The sequence below is a fragment of the Gossypium hirsutum genome, chromosome D07 (genome assembly GCF_007990345.1).
Source record: "Gossypium hirsutum isolate 1008001.06 chromosome D07, Gossypium_hirsutum_v2.1, whole genome shotgun sequence".
Taxonomy (NCBI): Eukaryota; Viridiplantae; Streptophyta; class Magnoliopsida; order Malvales; family Malvaceae; genus Gossypium; species Gossypium hirsutum.
In genome coordinates this window covers 18,873,279-18,893,838 of record NC_053443.1, presented here as the reverse complement: position 1 = coordinate 18,893,838, position 20,560 = coordinate 18,873,279, and the positions used below count along the sequence as shown (strand labels likewise).

Below are 20,560 nucleotides of genomic sequence, written 5' to 3'. Positions count from 1 at the left end.
CTATAACACCTGTACCCCTTTTAAAGGTAAGATTACCCTAGAAATACACATTTTAAATATTTTGGATCCAACTTAATGAAATGAGGCTGAACATCTCGAATAAAATAAGTAGTCCTGAAAATTCTTGGTTCCACTAGAAATAATGGTTTGGATGGAAATAGAACATTGTATGGGCTATCACCATCAAGTATGAAAGAAGGCATGCTTTTGAAAAAAAAAAAGCTATCGAAATAGCACCAGCCCAAAATTCTTTAGGAACTTTCATTTGAAATAAAAAAAATTGTTGCTATCTCCAAAAGATGTTTATTCTTCTGTTCAACGACACCATTGAGATGACATATCAATACAAAAGGATTGATGAAGAATCTCATTTTGGGTCATAAAAGCCTCGCAAGAGTTAGAAAAGTATTCTTTAGCATTATTGTTATGTAGAATTTGGAAAGGTACCCCAAACTGAATTCTTATCTAGGCACAAAAAGCATGAAAATGAGAAAACAACTTTGACCGATTTTTCATAAAATATATCCATGTCATTTAAGAATAATCGTCCACAAATGAGATAAAGTATCAAAATCCAAGTTTAGATACTACTGAACAAGGTCCCCAAACATCTAAGTGTATTAACTCAAAAGCGAAACTAACTCGTTTGTTAGATCTCAGTCTCAAAGGGCTCCATTGGTGCTTTGCAAAGTGACATACTTCACATTCCAACGAATGTAGGTCTTGAAATTGTGGACAAATCTTCTTCAACAAAGAAAGAGAAGGATGTCCCAACCGACAATATGCTTCAATCGGAGAGAGAATGGTAGGACAAGCCACGAATCGAGGAACCCGTGAGTTAAAAATATAAAGACCATCAAATACATGCCCTTTACCAATAGTGTTATTCGTCATAAGATCCTGTAAAATGAAATGATTGAAAAAAAATAAGATGGTGCAATTTAGGTTATGAGTAAGTTTATTGACATATATTAAATTAAAGGTGAGGTTAGGTAAATTTAATATTAGTAATAAGATGATGGATTAAGTTAGGTTAATACTTCTAGAACTAATAACTTTATAAGTGTATCCATCAACAATAGTAACAGTAGGCAAATTTTGTGACTGAAAGATAGAGAAAAGGTTGGGATTACATGTCATATGATCTGTAGCTTCTAAATCAATGACCCATTTGGATGAAGAGGAAATAAAACATGCATTACATTTACCTGAATCTGCAAATAAAGCAAAGGAAGCCATGATATGACGAAAGGCAGCAAAACTCGCAAAAAAAATTTCCAAAATAGTACTCAAACAATGTTGAAAAGTACCCAAACAATACTTGTGAATAGTACCCAAACAATACTTGTCAACAGTATCTAAACAATGATAAGAAAAATAAAACACCATTGAACCACCTCCGATCGATAACTCGACCACTGGCTTTGGTCGAAACTCTGAATTGACATCAGAGTCAAAGTCAGGTAACAAGAAGACCACTTATGCACCCCCACGCTTCGATGCGTGCAAGAAAGGTGTTGTTGTTTGGGGTGGCGCATAAGCTCCAGGTGCGGTGGTTCAGGCCACCAAAAATTATAGATCATTTGTTGGCGTGGTGGCACTCCTTTCCGTGTTTGGCGGTGTAAACTAACCACCCTTTAAGAATAACCCACGAAAAAAATACCTAATCCCTTCACAATTTAAGTAAAACATTGAACACATAAACACGAATCGAAAAGCTTTGATATCATGTTATCGGGAATAGAGAAAAGACAATATATGATAATAGAATAGAGAAAAATTACTTGTATTTCATCTCTTTAGTTAGTGTGTTTATATACTAGTATATATAGTCTAAATAAGGAAAGAACAAATTAAAACTCTAAAATCAATACTAAGAATATGTAACAAATATTATCAACATATTATAGAAAATATGAAATATTATAAATATATATATAGAAAATTATATAAAAATATTAAAATGATAAAAAAAAGAACATTATTAAAGAATTATTAAACTTATTAAAATTTTTGAAAATTATTAAAAAATTATAAAAAAAAATAAAAAAGACCATAGAATTTTTTCTAAAGGTCTGGAGTACTTGATTTCAATAATAAGTAAATGAAGAACTTGAAGTGTGTTCGTGATGAGATTTGAATAGGGTGTTGAGTGAGGGGCTTGAGTGGCATTGAATTTAGTGTTTGGTGTGCTTAAGGTAAGTGATTAGTAATGGTTTTGGTGATTAAGAGGCGATGCAAAAGAAGTTGATAAGAATGAAGTGAGGTACAATGTAGGACAGTACATGAAGGAAAACAAAGCAGAGCAATAATTTTTTTTAATTATTAGAAATTATTAAATCATTATAAAAATTTTAGAAAATTATAAAAAAATTTATATAAATTATTAAAAAATATAAGATTTAATTTTTTTTAATTTTTAGTTATCATGTCATCATTTAATTGTTGCATCATCATTTAATCGCCCCAACGGTTTTGGCGTAAAACCATATTTTTGGGGTTTGATTTAGGGGTGTTCAATCAGTTAACCGACCTGAACTGGCATTAATAGAATTTACCGAACTTTTTAAACCCTTAACTGTTAAATGAACTGCAATTTTTCAAAAAAAATTAATCGAACCAAACTTTTTCGGTTAATTCGGTCAGTTAATCAAATTAACCGAAATTTATTTGTTTTTATTTTTGTTAAAACAAGTATAAAATATACAAAAATTAACCGAATTTAATATATATAAAATGTATATAAAAAATATAAACTTTTAGTTAATTCGGTTAATTAACCGATTTCGAGCCGAATTAACCGTTAACCGAACTTCTAAAAAATTATTAATTGACCTCCAACCGAATTAATTTGGTTAACCAGCCGATTAACCAAATTAATTTGATTCCGTCGATTAAATCAATTTTACCTCATATTTACACACCCCTAACTTAATTGAGAACTTTTGATGAGTGCTCAATTAATTGTAGTTTTCGATTAAAGATTTAATTAATTTTTAAATTATATTATGATAGTTTTCTTGAAATATAATTTAATTTTGTAATTATTTTTATTTTTTAGTGTCATGATTTTTTTTTATAGATGGTATAGTTTTATCCTTGAGTTGGACTTTTTTTTATTTTTTAAAAATTAAATAAATACATCATTTATACAATGATATTAATATAAATATTATGTTAAATTAAAGAGTAAATTACACCAAAGGTTATTAAACAATCAGTAAGTTTACGTTTCGATCACTCATCTTCAAAAAGTTATAAAATAATCATTGAACTATTCAAAAGTTTTCATTTAAGTCTCCGTATTGTTACAATCATTATTGTATAGCTTTCTCTAATTGTACCGTCTGCATTAATCGAAAGCTCTGCTTCCCTTTTTCTCTTATAATTCATTTTTTTTCATGAAACAACTTTCAACGTCACGGATCTGCAAATTGAAATCCAAACGATTTTCTTCTTCGATTTCTAATACTAACAGTTAGATTGGCTTGGATCTAATGCATATTTTTCTACTCGTCAATAGGTACTAATCTATTATACTAATTACTAAATTGTCACTTGGAGCTTGCTAACTAAATTAAAAAAACGACATCAGTTAAAAACTTTCAAATTAAACAATAATTTAAATAAAAAATTTAAATAATTCTATGATAATTTTATAATTTTTTGAAATTGTGGGAGAGGAAAATATTTTAGTGAAATCAGTCCTAAACTAAAAGTTTAATAAGATTTGCGAGAACAATGATTTAAAAGAAAAAGAACAAAAACAAGAAAAGACAAAAACAGAAAGTCAAATTGGAGACGGAAGCAGAAAAGAAGGAAGATATGGTGAAATGGCGACTCGAGGTCAAGGATGCCAGCCTGGCTTTAACCGCGTAGCATGCTTCTAGAAGGTGCGGCGCCAAATCCTAGGAGTGGTGGGAATTAAGAGATGATGAAAAGAGGCACCGTTAAAATGGCGCCACGTGTAGGAATGAGAACCAATTTATGAAGTTGTCCAACTCCTACTTACTCTTCTTATATGATAGTGGTAGGTTCCAAAACTCAAACCTAACCCGTTGTTGGTGTTAAGCCCTTTTAGAAAGTGATTTTCACATTCCTATTTTACATATTTAATTTCATTTTGCAAGGGATTTAATTTTATATATAGTCCCCAATCTGTTTTAACTTAAACATATACTTGTGGGTTAGATCGAATTTGAGTTGAACCGATCTAAAATTTTAGATTTATTTTTTAAGATTAGATTCAGCTCAAAATGAGTTTAAAATTTTGTTCAAGCCCAATCTATATAAAAAATGTTAAACCCAAACCCAATTTAATCCGGCCGTATTAACATTTTTTATATAAAAATAATTTTAAAAAATGTAATACATTAAATACACTAAAAATATTGAAATAAATGTTTCTCAAAAAATTAAAAATACATTAAAAATTATACTTAAATAACACTAATATAGTTGCAACATAACAAGTAAATGCCTCTAAAATAGTAGCAAATATATCAATAAAATAAGAGTTATATAATATCCAAATAATAACAATATAATAACAAAAAATTTAAGCAAATTCAGGCCGAGGCCGAGCCCGAGCCAAAAAGTCTTACTCGAGGCCCAACCAGTTTAGAAAATGTACCTTATTTTTTTTGTCTAAGCCCATTTTTCGGCCTTATATTTTTGCCCCAGTCCTCCCACGTTTCGAGTAGACTTGAGTGAGCAGCCCGACCAATGATTAGGTCTATTTCTTAGCTTAGTTGTTAGATATATATATTTCAAAAATGTGTTCAATTGATTCAATTATCCACTAAAACTCGAGCTTTTAACTCCGATAATAATTTAGTCCCTTTATTATAGTAAAAATCAATATTTTTTTACTTTAATTTCATATAATTTAATTTCATTATTTTTATAATATTATTAGTAAATCCAAATTAATAACATATTTAGTTAATGATGTTAAAGTGATAATGTGGATTTTTTAAATCGTTAACTAGACACACCAACAAGCTACATGAAAATCCAGCTATAGCTCTATGTTAACACCTTTAAGGTTCAAGCTTTCACGAGGACTTCTCCTCGACCCCCTAATTTGTAATGTATCAAAAAATAATAAATTTAAACATTAACTGAATGCTTTTTAGATAAATTTTTTTTCAAAAAGAAATCACATCAACTTTAATGGTATTATCAATTTGAACAGTATAAAACTAGGGACTAAATTACACCAAATTAAATTATAGAAATTAAAATTACTATAATCAATTATTTTCTTAATCTTTTATGGTTTAACCAAACAAATAATATAAATATTTTTTTACTTTGCTAATTTTATCTATCCAAACAAAATAAATATAATTAATTTTTTTCTTTTATAATTATTTATCTAAACTTATAAGGTAAAGTTTTACTTATACTACTTCTTGTCATAGTAGGATGAGTTGAAAATCTAGGAAAGAAGTATTGGAGCACTGTGATGTGTAGGTAGGAATGTGATGGGCCAAGTTGTGGTTGTTGAATTGTGTGAGGTGAAGGAAATCAAACGAAGGAGATTGACCATACAGTTTGTGATGAAGGGAGAGGACCATTGGTGGGGATTTGTGGATGAGATACCAAAGAAGCTTGTGCCAATGGACAATAGTGTAAGGGCTCTCTAGTCTCTACCAGGCCAGGAAATTCTGCTGAGAGGTGGGGGTTAAGAAACCCTATGATGATGACCACAATGGGTGAGATCATTCAATTTGCACTCCCATAATACAGCTGTTGATCTGATTCTCAACTAACATCTGCAAGACATGAAAAGTTGCTAAAGCCTAAATAAGTCAACCCAACCATTTTTATTAAATGCATCTACAAAAAGGCATATATTAATGACATTGGTGCAGGCCCTAGAGGTCTGTCCATTTCTACCAATTCAAAAGGTTATGGCTCGCCTCTTACTCATGTGACAGGCTACTCACACGCACCAAGTTTTTATTGATAGACACAACGCTATTACATTTCTTCAGTGCTACAGAGCAAGCAAAAATATCAGGATTGAAATTCAGAATGTTGAGCATCAACTCTACTACAACCAGCTAGTGTAGTTCACCTGCTAGACATGTTGTACAACTATAAAGCCCGTTGCTTTCTTCATTTAGAACTCATAATACATCAAATCAATATAAAATTTTAGGTTGAGTTTTATTTGATTTAAAAAAATAGATTTAAAATTTTATCTAATCTTAATCTAAATTAAAAATACTAAACTTGAGCCCGAGCTCGACTCGGCCCGCACATATTAATTTTTTTTATATAAAACAAATTTTAACAATATAATACATCAAATACGCTAAAAATATTAAAATAAATGTTTCTCAACAAATTGGGAATACATTAACAAAAATTTATACTTAAATAACACTAAGATTGTTGCAACTTAGCAAACAAATATTTCTAAAATAGTGACAAAATTAACAATAAAACAATAGTTATCCAATATCCAAATAATAACAATAAAATTGTAACAATATAATAGCAAAACAATAGCATAAAAAAGGATAAACTACAAAAATAGTCACGTTTATTTGCCTCATATTATATTTTAGTTACTTACGTTATCGTTTTGTTATGAAGCGATCACTCTACCATTAAGTTCCGTTACCTCTCTAACGACGGTCGTATGTGGCAGTCCAAATGGGTTTTAAATGCCAACTTGGTTGCCCTACATGCAGTCCAAATTAAATTTATTTAATTAAAAAAATATTTTTATCTCAGTAACTGAACATCCAAGTTGGTATTTAAAACTCATTTGAATTGCCATGTAGGATTGTCATTAGGGAGGTAACAGAGTTTAACAGTATAGTGACAATTTCGTAACAAAATGATAACGTAAATGACTAAAGTGTAACATTTCAAACATAGGTGACTAAAATGTAATCTGAGGCAAACAAAAGTGACTATTTTTGTAGTTTACCCTGAAAAAAATTTAGGTTGATTCGGATCAAGCTCGAGCCAAAAAATCCTACCCGATGCTTGGCCCGTTTAGAAAATGGGCTTTACTTTTTTGTCCAAATTTATTTTTCAGTCTTATATTTTTACTTAAACCCTCCCAATTTTCAGGCAGACCTTCAGGCTTGGGCATGTGACTTGACCCATGATCAGGTCTACTTTTCCCTTTGTGTTAATCTTTGACAACACAATTATGAGAGTAAATCTCATTGAATTTATCACCCATTATTGCATTACAGACTCAGATGATATTCGAATTCAAATGTTAAGTTACTACTTGTTACAGATTCGAAGTAAATGTAGATAGATTAGTTTAGATACAAATATTCATTAGAAATATCTTAATATATTGATTATTAAGGGTCTGTTTGTTTGACAGTAGTTAATTTTTCAGAAAATATTTTCCTTCTTTTTCCGTATTTATTTGACAAAGGAATTCATCTTCCGGAAAATCAGACTTCAAAAACACGGAAAAATGTCCCTTTTTTTTAACGTAAAATGTCTTACAAATTTTATTTCTGTAAGACATTTTCCATTCCTTTTCTTGGCTCAGCCTCTCATTTCCTTCTCATTTCATTTCCTCCTCATTTCCTCTTCGTCCATCAACGTCAGCCTCTCCTCCTCATCTTGGGTGTGCTTCTTCTTCCTGGGTGTGCTTGTTATCAACAGGTTCTGTTCCTTTCTTTCTCTCTCTATTGTTTTGAATGATCGTGAATTTAGACTGCAAAGTTACATTGAGATGGCAATCCTCAATTAATAGTGACAATAAGAAATCAATTCTCATCCAAACCCACTTCCTAAAATCAACCAGGCATTGTTGCTGTCTATCCTTTCTTCGCTTATCACCGTCAACGCCGCGGCGGCCGCCGGATGGTTGCTCTTCCAAAACCCATACCACTCTTCTTGTTGAGACTTACCATCAACACCGGAGGCTCGGGGCTTTAATTGAAAAGCTGGAGAAGGAGGGCTCTTGCCCTATGCAAATACTTGGAGATGATGGAGATTGGACCAAAAATGATTTCTGGGCTGCAGTTAAATTTCTCAGGCATGCCTTCAGATCCAATGAAATCCTCCAGGTTCCTTTCTTTTTGCTCTTTCTCTGTGTTTTAATAATTTTGTGATCTTAAAGTTCAGATTTTTACTAAATTTGGAAGTTAGGTTTTAAGGATATAATGATTCTTTATGATGCTTAATGAAAATGGGACCTTGTTTGGTTTCTGAGAAAGGATGGAAAAAGGAAAAGTTTGGTTAGAAAATGGATGGGAAAATACAGTGAATTTAGTCTTTACAGTTCAGATTTTTACTACATACAGAAGTTAGGTTATAAGTATCTAATGATTTATTTTTATGCTTTATCTGAACTGAATGAAAAGGACAGTTTGTTTGGTCTCTGAGAAAGGAATGGAAAATGAGAAATTCGAGTTAAAAAATGGATGGAAAGTTAAATGACGCTTCGTTCTTTCTCAATGAGACGAAGCTCAACTTGAGTTTGATTGAATTTTACTTTAATAGCTGAAGCAATTTGAAATAATAGTCGAACTGGATGAGCCTCAAATAAAGTGAAATATAAACTCAATTTTTATACTCAAGTTTGGATTCAAATTGAAACAATAGTAATTAAAAAGAAAAAAGATCGATTAAGCTCTTAAACTACTTGACTCAAAGACTGAAATTCAGCTCTTTCACTAGGTCGAGCTTGATTTGACGATGGTTAAGATGAATTCAAGTTTTTTCAAGCTGAAGCCAAATAGCTTTTGTAATACAAGTGTTTCTTTTGCTCTCTCAGATCTACTAAGGTTGGAGGTTAGTTTTTAGTGCTCTTAAAACCCGAAACTTAAGTGGTTTTGCTTGTTGTGTTTGTCACTTCTTGCTTCAATGTCTCTATCTATCTTTTTTTCTTAATTTTGATGTTATAGGCTGTAATTGTTTTTGTTTGCAATAGTTTGTCATAGGCTTATGAAGCATTTTTCTTCATTAACATCAACTTCCTTAGTTTTGGACTCTATATTCATTTTATTTTTAAGGTAGTGTTATATTAAATGGTATCCCTTCATGTGTGATTGTTTTCTGACCTTGTTTGATTGATTCTAGTGTGAATCCCAACCAGCTTCAGTTTCAGGTTGCTTCTTGTACTATCGCATATTGATAGGGAATTATTGTCTATAAAATTATCAAGCTTGCAAGATTTTAAAATTCGTTTTCTAACTAGAAAGCAGCCCAGATATTCTTGTGAATTTGAACTGCTAGTCATTGTCTGTCGGCTAAAAATCTGTTGCATATTTTCTCACTTCATTTTTGGGCTACACGCATTGACCTTTTAAAGTTCTTTTTCTGTATTAAATCTATGTCTATCCATTTGTAGGGTTTTATGAATTCTCTCTACTCCCAGCCCTTTGCTTAGTTCAACAAACAACCACTAAACTTGTAGGCTTCTCAGCAGGGACATGGCTCCCAAAACCAGAAACTTCAATTTAATGGTTAAGAATAAGGATGCATAGGCTTTAACAGGTTATAGTGTTTACAATTAGCAACTTGGTTTGCGCTGCCCTTGTGTGCCCAAATATAATCCCAATCTGAAGTGTAAAATATTTGCCGGTTTGAGGTCAGTTTTTGAGTTCTGCCCATATCCCCATAAAATGATTCCTGATGGCAGGAATAGCTGTAATTGAAGGGTAATATATGGCAATGGGGGCTATATGTGAACACATTGGCTGAGAAAAAAAAAAGGATAACCCCATATACCTGCTTGAAGTTTTGCATTGTTTTGGAGAATGATTATTGATTCAAGAGAGAGAACCATTACATGATAAGGTTTTTCTCGAAAGGGTTTGATGATAAAAGACTCCAGGCCATAATGGCCATTGATTTTTCAAGTTAAACCCGTCTGTAATAGACACAATAGCATTTTAGAGGTGAAAATATTTTCAGCTCATCCTTGACATGTAATTGTACTCTTTAGTATAGGTCGGAAAAATGTTTGAAGTGGTTCATAGTGCTTGTAGACATTCATGGTGGTATTAAAAAAAAGGTTCGTCATGGCTTTGATGTGAGAAATTGGGTTTGTTTGACAACGGAGTTGCTCCCCATAATATGTAGAATGACATTTAATGCCATTTGTTTGCACTGATGACTGCTTTTGGTATTGTATTTCTTTTCCATCTAGTTTTTGGGTTTGCCCTCAAGGGCAGGATGAACTCGAAATGAGCTAGGCATTTCTTTAATTCCAAGCTGAAGTCACTTGAGATGATGGATGGTAATAGTATAGATTCAGTTTAGATATTTAATTTTTTATTTTATTTTATCTGGATATGTTTGTATTCGTATATGCTGATATTATTAGTATTCGAATATTTGATATCCAGATCCACGGTAGAATTTGTTTTTTTTTTTGAATAATAGGTTCAAATATTTAATTTTAAATAAATCAAGACCAAAAGTTGATTTACCAATCCATGTCCTCGAATAGCTTACATGCCCTAAAGTAAATTATTATATATAAAATATAATTGTTTATTTAGTTTTTATGATGTATAGGATTCATAATTTATTAAATAATTATAAATAATGATCTGTAAATTTTGTTTTATTGTAAAACTATATGATTTTGTAATAAGAAAAATAAATAATGTTAGTAAAATATCATTATCTAAATAAAAAAAAAGCATAATTGAGTATTATTATATATTTAATTTGATTTTAAATAAATCATTGCAATATATGTAAAAGCAATTTAAAATATAAATTTATTAATATATGTAAAAACAATTTTTCTAGAAAATATTTTTAGGAAATCTGTCAAACAACAGAAAATATTTTACACAGATTCATCCAAACACTAGAAAAGCAAATCATTCTCAGAAAAGTAAATCATTTTTCAGAAATTATTTTCTAGAGAATATTTTACTGGCAAACAAACGGAGGTTTGAATCCAACCGCATATATAAAAGAGATAATATTTCGATGCATAGGTCTCATGCACTATCAATTAATACTAAGATGAAACATCTTAATTTGTGAAAAACAAAAAAAAATATTAAAGGATTTAAAAATAAATGTAAATACCTTTATTTTAAAATATAAATATTAATTATAATCATTAAACATAAAAAAAAAAAAGAAAAACATCAAATATGAAACTCAAAACTTAAAACCTCAATTTCATAATCCGAAACCTGAAAGAAAAACAAAATGATTATAATTAAAATTTAATTATGTTTAATAAAATTAATGATATTTATTTTCAAGTTCTTCAATATTTTTTATTTTACACCAATAATGACACATCATTTTATTACTAACTGATAGCACAATAAATCTATACATCGAGGATGAATCAAATATTAAAATCATATTTTCTCCGTCAATATTTATTTTAAACATTAATTATAATTTACATAAATAAATAACATATAAAAACGTAATAAAAGTATTTTTAAAAGAAAAACATAATAAAAAAACATTCTAAAATTAAATACAATAATTTTAATTTTAAAAAGATCGTGTTTAATCGTTTTCGACGGAGAAAACAAAAGCCTCAGGCCTGGTCCATGAGCAGGGGCTTATTATGGTTGGCCTAAAGATCCATTTTGCGCCCTAAGAGCAACAGGGGCACAATTCGACGCTTTCTAGTTGTGCAGGGGAAAGGTAGAAAATGGTAAATCATGAAGAGGAAGAAGAAGATATTGTGTGGTTGGACGGATCTTTCTTCATCAATGACAAGTACTTTCACACCCTTCCTCTCATGCTCATGCTCATACTCATACTCCCTGTCAAACTTCCTTCACCTTTAAATATATGTCATATATGTTATTGTGTGCAGTTACCAGCTAACTTCTTTCACCTTTGGGTCTCATGTTCTCCAGCTCTATTGTCTTCACTCAGCTTCTAGTAAGTCCTTTTTATTTAACCACAACCCATTTCTTTGTTACTCAATTTATCATGACTTGGGTCATCAAGGTTCCTTATTAGTGTTTTCATTTGCGGATTCTGTACTTTCTTGCTTCAGGTTATAATTAACTATTCAAGTGAGGTTTTTTTTTTGTTATTCTGCGTGTATATAGATTGACATAAATACTGGTACAAATGGTCTTTGTATAGTTTCCTGGGTTATTCTTTCATCTTGATTGTCAGGCAATTTTCGCGGATAACTGGATTTGAAGTTAGAGCAATGTAATTGTTGGATAAAAGGAAATGGAAGTGGAAAAAAATAAGGGTGAACTGATCAAAGGATTATAGCAATTCCATGGCACTGCCTCGCACCTTCTATTCAATATAAAACCAAAACAATTGCTATTAGATGCATTTTCGTTCGGACGCTGTAGTTACACCTAAAGGTCTCTTGTGTTCTGTTATATGTATGCTAAGCATTACATTGATATCGTATTATTATATTTCTTAATTATTGGGTGTTCTTTATCTTCTTTTTTTTTTTTTTTGGGGGGGGGGGTCTGGCATTTGCTATGAAATTGTATACTTAAGATACTAACTATTTGCGAAACAGCTGATTTTGATTTGACAGGACAATTGGTATGGCCTGGTGCAATGCTTTTGAATGATTATCTCTCTAAAAACGCTGAGATGCTTCAAGGATGTTCCATGATTGAATTAGGCTCTGGTGTGGGTGAGTCATACTTGCTGTTTCTTTTTTCATTTGCTAGTTATGATTGCTTAAAAGTGTTGCATTTGACAATTAGATAACAACCTGAATCTGAATCCAAATCCTTGCTTATATCTGCTTATTTCTTTGAATGCCAGTTGTTTTGATTCTTCAAAACTGGGCACCTTTTCATCGCATTGAGGAGATTCATGGAATGTGATATCATACCCTCTACTTTTGTTGTCTTTAACAATATGGAGCATGAATGTTTATGTGCATGTGTGGCTTGTATGTATATCTTCAGTCATGCGGATATTTTGGTTGAAAAGAAAGAGACAAAGGAGTTTTGTTCATTGACCTTCCTTTTCTTGTACCGATTGCTCTGTTGAAAAATCATCTAAAACAACTTGATTAGGATCAATGACCAATGCTCAATGCACCTTCAGAGTCTAGTTTCTCTATGATTCTTGATTAACTAGTGGGATCGTCTCTAGTTTTTGTGCTCGCTTTTTGAAATAATAGGATAGTCAACTTAATGAAAACTCAATTTCTAATTGCTCGAGTAAGTCCTTTATGAGCAAAAAAGTTTTGCAACTTTGAGTTTTATAGTTGAACTTGTTAATTAATAAGTAGAAAACAAATTCTTTTAGCACGCTCAAGTGTATGTACCAAAATTATGTTTGAAGGACTGGATTTCCCCACTCTAGCTTGTAGTTCCCATTCTCTAGAAGTTTGTTTTCCTGTTATGTTCTATGGGATTTCATTGCATTCATCAATTCATTAAGCAGTTTATAGTTTTGATCCTCTGTTTTACCTTGATGATGTCGAATACTGTCACCTGCTATATAGGTATCACTGGCATGCTCTGCAGCAGATTTTGTCGTCAAATTCTTCTGACTGATCATAATGAAGAAGTGCTGAAGGCAAGATATAAATTTAATTTGAGTGCTAGGTATGTATTTGGTAGCTCTTATCACATTCTCTAATTTTTACCATTGTTTTATCATATACAGATCCTTAGGAGAAACATAGAGCTGAATGTATCTTCTGAAAATCCTAGTTGTTGTGCTGGTGAGAGAAATAAGCTTTGATTGAGAATGCTCATTGTGGACTAGCTGATGTCCTTTTTTCACATCTTTCATGCAGCACTAGAAGCTGAGAAGCTGGAGTGGGGAAATTCTGATCAGATTAACAGGATTTTACACAAATATCCTGGAGGTTTTGAATTGATACTTGGTGCTGACATTTATATCCTGATTACTGCTAGTTAGTTCTTTTTCTCAAGCAATTTATAAAATACAAGTCAAAAGATTGAGCTTTTGAAGGATGAAATTTTGATTAACATATTGCAGAAGCCAGGAATGAGGCAACTCTATCAAATTTATCTGAGAACTGAACTTCATTCTAACATTTCCATTCCATTCAATCTGTTTCTTGATGATAACTTAGATTAGATACTAATTACCAAGCCATTTTCTGTGCATTTGGTTTGTAGTAGAAGCTGTTATCTAAGAAGAAGTGTGTTCTGCTTTGTGGCATAAAAGTGGACCCTAGGTTAGGTGCTGTTTGGTCATGTGCTGACCTGGTTGGACCATCATCTATAATTGCACAAAGAATTGGCATCAAACTTGATGGTTGTAAAAAGCTGCATTTCCTGTCTTTAATGGCTAATCATTCTTTTTGTTAGCTTCCTTGAGAACTTGAAATGTAAAGCTTGTCCTTGACAATATCCAAGCTTCCAGCAGTCAAGTGTTCCTTTGCTTTTTGATACTGTAGAACAGCTCCTGAAGAACAGGGGACTCGGACATTGCAAATTCATACTAGCATATGTATCACGAGCCAAAATGTAAGTCTTATAGTCTCTTTTCCTCCCTCTTGTGATTACTGACTTGTATCTATGATAAATCCGTCATCTTCACAATGCAAGAATGGCATAAAAATTGCTTTGAACCTCTATCCAGCGGTACACTTTTATGCAGGTAACCTTTTAAGCATGGTGGTATGTTGTTTCTTATTTTGTTATTGATAATTGAATTATCTTTTCTAGATAGAGGGTAAATTTTGTGGTTTAGGCAAATTTTAATCTGATCCATGTTTAAAGGTTCACCCCCGACTCCTGTTGGGGTTGTTGTCATTCACCGAGGATTATGCTTGTATATTTCTATGAAAATGATCACCTATTCTCATGACTTATAACTCCAACAACATAAAAATTTAAATGATATAAATGGGATGCCCTAAACATATTATGAACTTGTTAAAGGTTGAGGATTTCTCTCTGCTTTTAAGATTTATAACCTTCACACGTTAGAGGCTGTCCTGCTGTTCAGACTTTGCTGAAATGACTGCAACAGTTAAGATTTATAAAATTTAAACCTGGTTGCCTCTGCCTAAATTGTTCCGTACCTTCCTTTTGTACCCTTCTTTCTTACATGCCCTAGAGCTTTAACATTGGGTTTTATTGCTTTCTTACTACTTTCAATATGCCGGATATTCTAGACTTTTAGTTGATATACTGTTGCAGACCAAGCTTTCTTTCCTGTCCTTTTTTTTAAAGCATGATCATGTTGTGGAATTTGTATGCAGGATGGATTTGATGGTTATTTTGGAAGCTACTCGACATGGTATGCTGATAAACGAAGTAGCTGGGACAAGGTCTATGGTTGGAAATCTTGAAGGAGTCATCTTCGAAATCACACTCTGCTAGATCCTAGAGGTGATGAATATTATTGGACTGTGGGAACTTGGGTTCATGACTCGATATCTAAAGAAGCTAGTAACGCACATAATTGTGGAAGAAAGGAATGTGATCTGATGTGAAAATGGCTTACCCGGTTGTCTGTGACATTCTTGCCACCAAAGGATTGATGTTTGACTGGAAACGATTTTAGAAGGCAAGCAAGTTTAATGCTTCCAAAATCTCTTGTTATTTATAACAGATCCCAAGTATTTTATGCTCATACTTACACCCTAGGGCTGGAAATAGTTGCACTGCAGCAGTGGGTTGAATTGTATGTTTATGTCAAGATAATTCAAGAGCCTCATTTGAAGATCACATCAACAATGGTGGAAATAGACACAAAAAAAGAAGTTTTATGGTCGTAGAGAGGAGCCATGAATCCTTCATTGGTTGTGTATTAGGTTGGTGTGGACCATGACACATAACAACTTGGTAAGAACCAGCTATAATTTAGCATTTTCATACCATGAACCATTGAAATCGGCCTTAATAAAATGGTTAACAGTTGAAAGGGTGGCAATGCAAAGATGAACACCTTTATAAACTGTGAACTTGATGGAACCAATCTCCGCAACAAGTAATGGATTTACCTTCATCTGAAATTATATAAAATTAGGGCAACCTTGCTTAAATCAAACTTTATCTGTCACTCAACTCGAAATCTACAATCTGAAAGAACCATTTGCTAAGGCTAGTGAATAATGAGACTGCCGGAATCACTAAAGATGTTACGGTTGCCTCATGAATAATGAGAACTTGAGAACCATGTGGTATTAAATGCCATGATTGCTTTAAATTGCGAGTAAAAAGTGCCTCCGCAGATTGAGCAACATGATGAGGAGTCGGGTTTCAAGAGGGCCAAGCCACCAGAGAGGTCAGCGTCAATACCAATTACCCACATACATTTGGGTGAGATCCTTTTCATCATATTTGAATTGAAATCGATTGGAGTATTATTCCGGAAAATGGTATTAAATTGGTTAGATCAGAAACCAATTGAGCCAATTAAAAAATCAGTTAAATTATTTTTCTTTTTAAATTTTAATAATTTTTTATTGAACCAATTTGTCTACTGATCTAGTTCTAGAAACATTTCTTTTGAGTCATAACCTTGTAAAGGAATTGTTAATGTGACAGTTGCTATATATTAGAATTGGTTTGTGATATAAGTATACATAGAGACATTTTTTTGTAGGTTAATTTGGACAATGGTCTAAAAGGGGAGGGCGAGGGGTTTTTTCTTTAAAAGGAAGATTCATTAAAATACACGTAACCCTAATGTTTTGTTATTGCCATTAAAATACGTATTCTAACATTATATTCATATTCTGGTTTGAATATGTCACGAGCAGGTTTTCAGGTTGACTGATATCTAAGTGCCTGCATTTGTTTAGTTGATTTCAAACTTGTATCAAACTCCGTGACCCAAGTGTAATAAATTGACAATCAGAGGTAGGATGTCTGATTTCCATGGCAATCATTTACATCTAAATCAAGACAAAAACTAGTAAAACTTTTTTTTTTTTTTATAAAATAGTTTACAAAATACAAAAGCAGGTATCTTGGTGGTAAGACAAATATTTGGTTTTGGATCATCCACAAAACAACATGCTCAGGCATAGTTGTCTATAATATTTATTTAGTCAAGAAAATGACAAACTATTAGTCATACAAAAGTTGTTGCCCCTTTGAATGTAATCTTCAGCAAGCTGTTGGAAACATAAACCCGGAATTTCTCCTCTATATCTTACTAAAATCTAGTTTCCAAGCTTTGAAGTATAATTTGGAAGGTGTTGACCCAGATTTTGGTATATATACATACATGTCAGTATGGGGTTTCTCCTTCAATTCAGGAATTTGTTTTCCAAGCCAGACAGACAAGGGTTTTGCAGGATGGAAATGACACCTCAAACACCAAATGATCCTTTCTACATGAGTGCTCCAGCTAGCCCCAATAGAATCAGCCTGGAAGTGGAAGGTTTGTGTTTCTTCAGTGTCCCAACAAGTCCCACCAGGAGGGCTCTCAAGGTTGCATATGAAACCAGTCCCAATGTTGATGAGTTCGAGTTTGAAACCAGTCGTCATTTCAATGTTGATGAATATGAGCCTGAGTCCCAACCGGAGGAACCAAATCAAAACCATGGTGGTGTTAAGGAACCACTTCCTACCATGGCGTTTGCTGATGAACTGTTTGCAGATGGGAAAGTGATGCCATTGAAGCCTCCTCCTAGACATCAATATTCTAATATCTCTACTTGGTCATCCCCTAGGTCGCCACCTACTGGTGTCCTAAGACTTCCATTTCAACGTAGGAGCTTGTGGAACGATGATTTTGATCCTTTCATGGTAGCTTTGAAGAATGTGAAGGAAGAAAACCAAGGGAGAACCCATAGACGGTCTCGTTCCATGTCACCATTTAGGGAGAGGGGTACAACACCAAAAGAAACCAATGAGTATTCAGGGACAAGCCAGCAGCGAATCAATCAAATGGGTCTCATATTACCAAGGAAACAATCGGTTCCAGACCAGAACCGGCAAATGGGTCGTCAACAACAGGTGAAGAAAAGGGAACTAAAGCTGGCAGAGCCCAAAGGAGTTCTTTTTGCAAGGCGAGCAAGGCTTGTGAAAGTTGGGAATGGAAAACCCACAAAACCAAGTGAGGTGGATTCAAGTTCAACAATGGAGGGAGGAGACACTCATGCTAAGCAAACCAAGGGTCAGAAAATCAAGAACTTCCTGTTTAGGAGTGGATCAATGAGAAATGAAAACAAGCCTAAATGTTGTGCAAATGGAACACAGTCGAGGCCTAAACTTAAAAGGAAATTTAGCTTGAAGGCCGTGGGAATTACCCAATACAAAGAGGAAAAGAGGGTACCTGAAGTCAACCTAACCACACTCATACAATATAGACCCAAGTTGTTGCTTTGTATGGGTTATGGGGCTAAGTATGCCAAGTAAAAGGTTCTTCTCTTATGTTGCATGGATTTAAAGATTTGGATTTGCTTTTTATTTGATATATAAATGGTGAAAATTATATGAACACTTTATGTATAAATTAATTAAAATTTTAGAGTAATTATTTAAAACATAATTTGTAGTGTTTTTAGACTTCATAAGTAGGGTTGAAAATGTGACAAACATCTTTTTTTATTTTACTATATTTTATAAAATACATGTTATACTTTTAACCTATTCGTGAAATTTAAAAATTTTACAAATTGTGTATCAACTTATAAGTACACTTAAAAAGAGTGATATTTATGGTTAAAATCTACTTACATGCACCTTCTTTCTAAATTTTCACTATCATCTCTACATCTATCCCTCTTTTCTTTCCATTCTTTCTTATGAATGAATTTGTGAAGAGAAGGTAGAAATTTATGGAACTTAGGAAGAAGAAAAATGCAAAAATGGAGGGTTTTTTCTCCAAGGAAAATTTGGCTACCACAAGAAAAAGGAAGAAGATTTTTATATGTAAGTTTTTCTCTTTAATAAATTTCATTGATTAAATATGGGTATTTGATTAAATGGTTAATATTAATTTTTTTTATTTTTATTTAAAAAATATTATAATCATACTCGGGATTTTATTTCATATTTTTTCTTGACTTAAATTATCTAATATGAAGTAATTTTCAGGTAATAAAATAAATTTTTAGTAAATTTTCAATTAAGTTTATATTTGATTGACGAATACAATATAATTAGGCACTTGAGTTATAGTATAGATGCATATAGGTAGGTATAAAAATAATATATCATTGACTTTAATACATCAAAAGGCGCAACATCGGGTTTTTTACAAGAATATTATAAAAAAAATAAAAATTTACCAAAATATTATAACTTTTTTTATTTACCAAAATATATAAAAAAAAATTTATTTACCAAAATATATAAAAAAACAAAAAAAAAACCTGCAAAAAAAAATCAGATCGATGTGACAAATAACTAGCCACGCCAATGGTTGCCAATGGGATTGGCGGCACCAATGGTGCCAATACTATTGGCGGCACCAGTTAATAATAGGGGGGTTGTGGTGGGGGGGCAGAAGGAGAGGGAAAGAAAGAAAGAAAGAGAGAAAGAAAGGAAGAAAGGAGAGGGAAGAAAGAAAAAGAAGGAAAGAAAGGGAAAGGAGAAGAGAAAAAAAGAAAGAAAGAAGAAGAAGAGAAGGAAAAGAGAAGAAAAAAGAAAGAAAGAAGGAAAGAAAAAGAAAGGAGAAGAGAAAAAAAAAGAAGAAGAGGGAAGGAGGGAAAAAAAAGAAAAAAATGTAATTTTATTTATAAATTTAATTTTTTTGTAATATTTGTGTATTTAAAATTTATGTTATTTCATTATAGTTATTTTATTATTTTATTTAGCATATATATTTTATGAAATATGTTTAGAAAGAAAAAATAATGGTATGTACATTGTATGTTGATTAGAGATTTTTTTTATGAAATTTATTTAGGAATTTGAAATTAAAATTTTAGGAAAATAGCATTAAAAGTAAAATGACAATGAAGTATGTTTAAGAAAACATAAAATACGAAAAGAAAAAACGAGAATTGTATATTTATCGAAAATAATAAAATGCGGAAAAAAAAATGCACATGTAATAGATTTCAAACATAATAAATTGAAATAATGTAAAATTATAAAATAAAAAATTACAATATTAAAAAAAATACGGATAAAAAAATACGAAGAAATGGCCGAAGTAAGAGTGTATTATTTTTTTTAAAAACATCAATAATATAATTTATACAAATAATTGAAACAAAATGTACTGAAATAATATAAAATTATAAAATACGAAAATAATATAGTTTTATTGAAAGTAATAAAAATCGGAAAAATAATAATACGACCAAAGGGCAGGGGAAAGGGTTTATTGCTGCTTTTTTAGCAAAATATTACAAAAAAATACCAAAATTTTATAAACTTTTTCTTTATTTACCAAAATAATAGAGGAAAAAAAAGGGTGATGGAGGGGAAAAAAAGGCGGCACAAATATGTGGCTAATTACTTTTTAATTCCTGCTTATTTATTATTTTCTTTTATTCCCCCTTAACACACTAAATTAATAAATTTCAAACATGATGCACTGAAATAATGTAAAATTATAAAAGACTAAGTTTATGATATTTTTTAAAGTAATAAAATGCGGAGAAAAAATACGAACAAATGGCAGAAGTAAGAGTGTATTACTAACTTTTATAAAATTCAGAAATAATTAATACAAAATATTTCAAAAA

General features: G+C 31.7%; 2 protein-coding genes and 1 long non-coding RNA gene across 12 annotated transcripts; 2 read left to right on the top strand and 1 right to left on the bottom strand.

Annotated features, from left to right (window-relative positions):
* Positions 1-392: 392 nt before the first annotated feature.
* On the bottom strand, positions 393-1,747 carry LOC121219455 (uncharacterized). The gene is made up of 3 exons (XR_005916228.1): positions 1,398-1,747; positions 1,134-1,214; positions 393-900 (listed from the first exon to the last, which is right to left on the bottom strand). It is a non-coding gene; the product is annotated as an uncharacterized lncRNA (long non-coding RNA).
* Positions 1,748-7,396: 5,649 nt separating this feature from the next.
* LOC107954314 (protein N-lysine methyltransferase METTL21A) lies at positions 7,397-15,684 on the top strand. 8 transcript variants are annotated; one of them, XR_005916225.1, is made up of 11 exons: positions 7,436-7,653; positions 7,796-8,060; positions 8,674-11,703; positions 11,804-11,871; positions 12,485-12,604; positions 13,430-13,503; positions 13,594-13,651; positions 13,727-13,828; positions 14,315-14,426; positions 15,167-15,474; positions 15,567-15,684. XR_005916225.1 is itself a non-coding variant. In XM_016889836.2 (11 exons), exons 4-11 carry the CDS (start codon positions 11,636-11,638, stop codon positions 15,285-15,287), a joined length of 723 nt encoding a protein of 240 aa, XP_016745325.2. In that variant the 5' UTR covers positions 7,438-7,653; positions 7,796-8,060; positions 8,674-8,787; positions 11,622-11,635; the 3' UTR covers positions 15,288-15,635. The 8 variants fall into 8 exon arrangements, 5 of the variants coding, with proteins under 5 accessions (XP_040953593.1, XP_016745325.2, XP_040953590.1 ...); XR_005916226.1 differs by having other exon boundaries at positions 15,555-15,635; XM_016889836.2 differs by having other exon boundaries at positions 7,438-7,653; positions 8,674-8,787; positions 11,622-11,703; positions 15,167-15,635.
* A 15-nt stretch (positions 15,685-15,699) lies between these two features.
* Positions 15,700-18,411, top strand: LOC121203071 (uncharacterized). Of its 3 annotated transcripts, none has more exons than XM_041097655.1 (3): positions 15,700-15,752; positions 16,142-16,229; positions 17,174-18,411. In XM_041097655.1, the coding sequence occupies exon 3, from the start codon at positions 17,214-17,216 to the stop codon at positions 18,276-18,278; it is 1,065 nt and encodes a 354-aa protein (XP_040953589.1). In that variant the 5' UTR covers positions 15,700-15,752; positions 16,142-16,229; positions 17,174-17,213; the 3' UTR covers positions 18,279-18,411. The 3 variants fall into 3 exon arrangements, with proteins under 3 accessions (XP_040953589.1, XP_040953588.1, XP_040953587.1); XM_041097654.1 differs by lacking the exon at positions 15,700-15,752 and adding an exon at positions 16,673-16,772 and having other exon boundaries at positions 15,964-16,229; XM_041097653.1 differs by lacking the exon at positions 15,700-15,752 and adding an exon at positions 16,673-16,772 and having other exon boundaries at positions 15,964-16,229; positions 17,150-18,411.
* The last annotated feature ends 2,149 nt before the right edge of the window (positions 18,412-20,560 follow it).

Bases quoted from the DNA above. Each gene is read 5' to 3' on its own strand.
- LOC121203071 (XM_041097653.1), top strand. From the start codon at position 17,151: ATGGGGTTTCTCCTTCAATTCAGGAATTTGTTTTCCAAGCCAGACAGA.
- LOC107954314 (XM_016889836.2), top strand. From the start codon at position 11,636: ATGGTAAATCATGAAGAGGAAGAAGAAGATATTGTGTGGTTGGACGGA. The intron at 13,829-14,314 runs ATATCCTGATTA...GACAATATCCAA, and splicing joins GATACTTGGTGCTGACATTT to GCTTCCAGCAGTCAAGTGTT. The intron at 14,427-15,166 runs GTAAGTCTTATA...ATTTGTATGCAG, and splicing joins TATGTATCACGAGCCAAAAT to GATGGATTTGATGGTTATTT.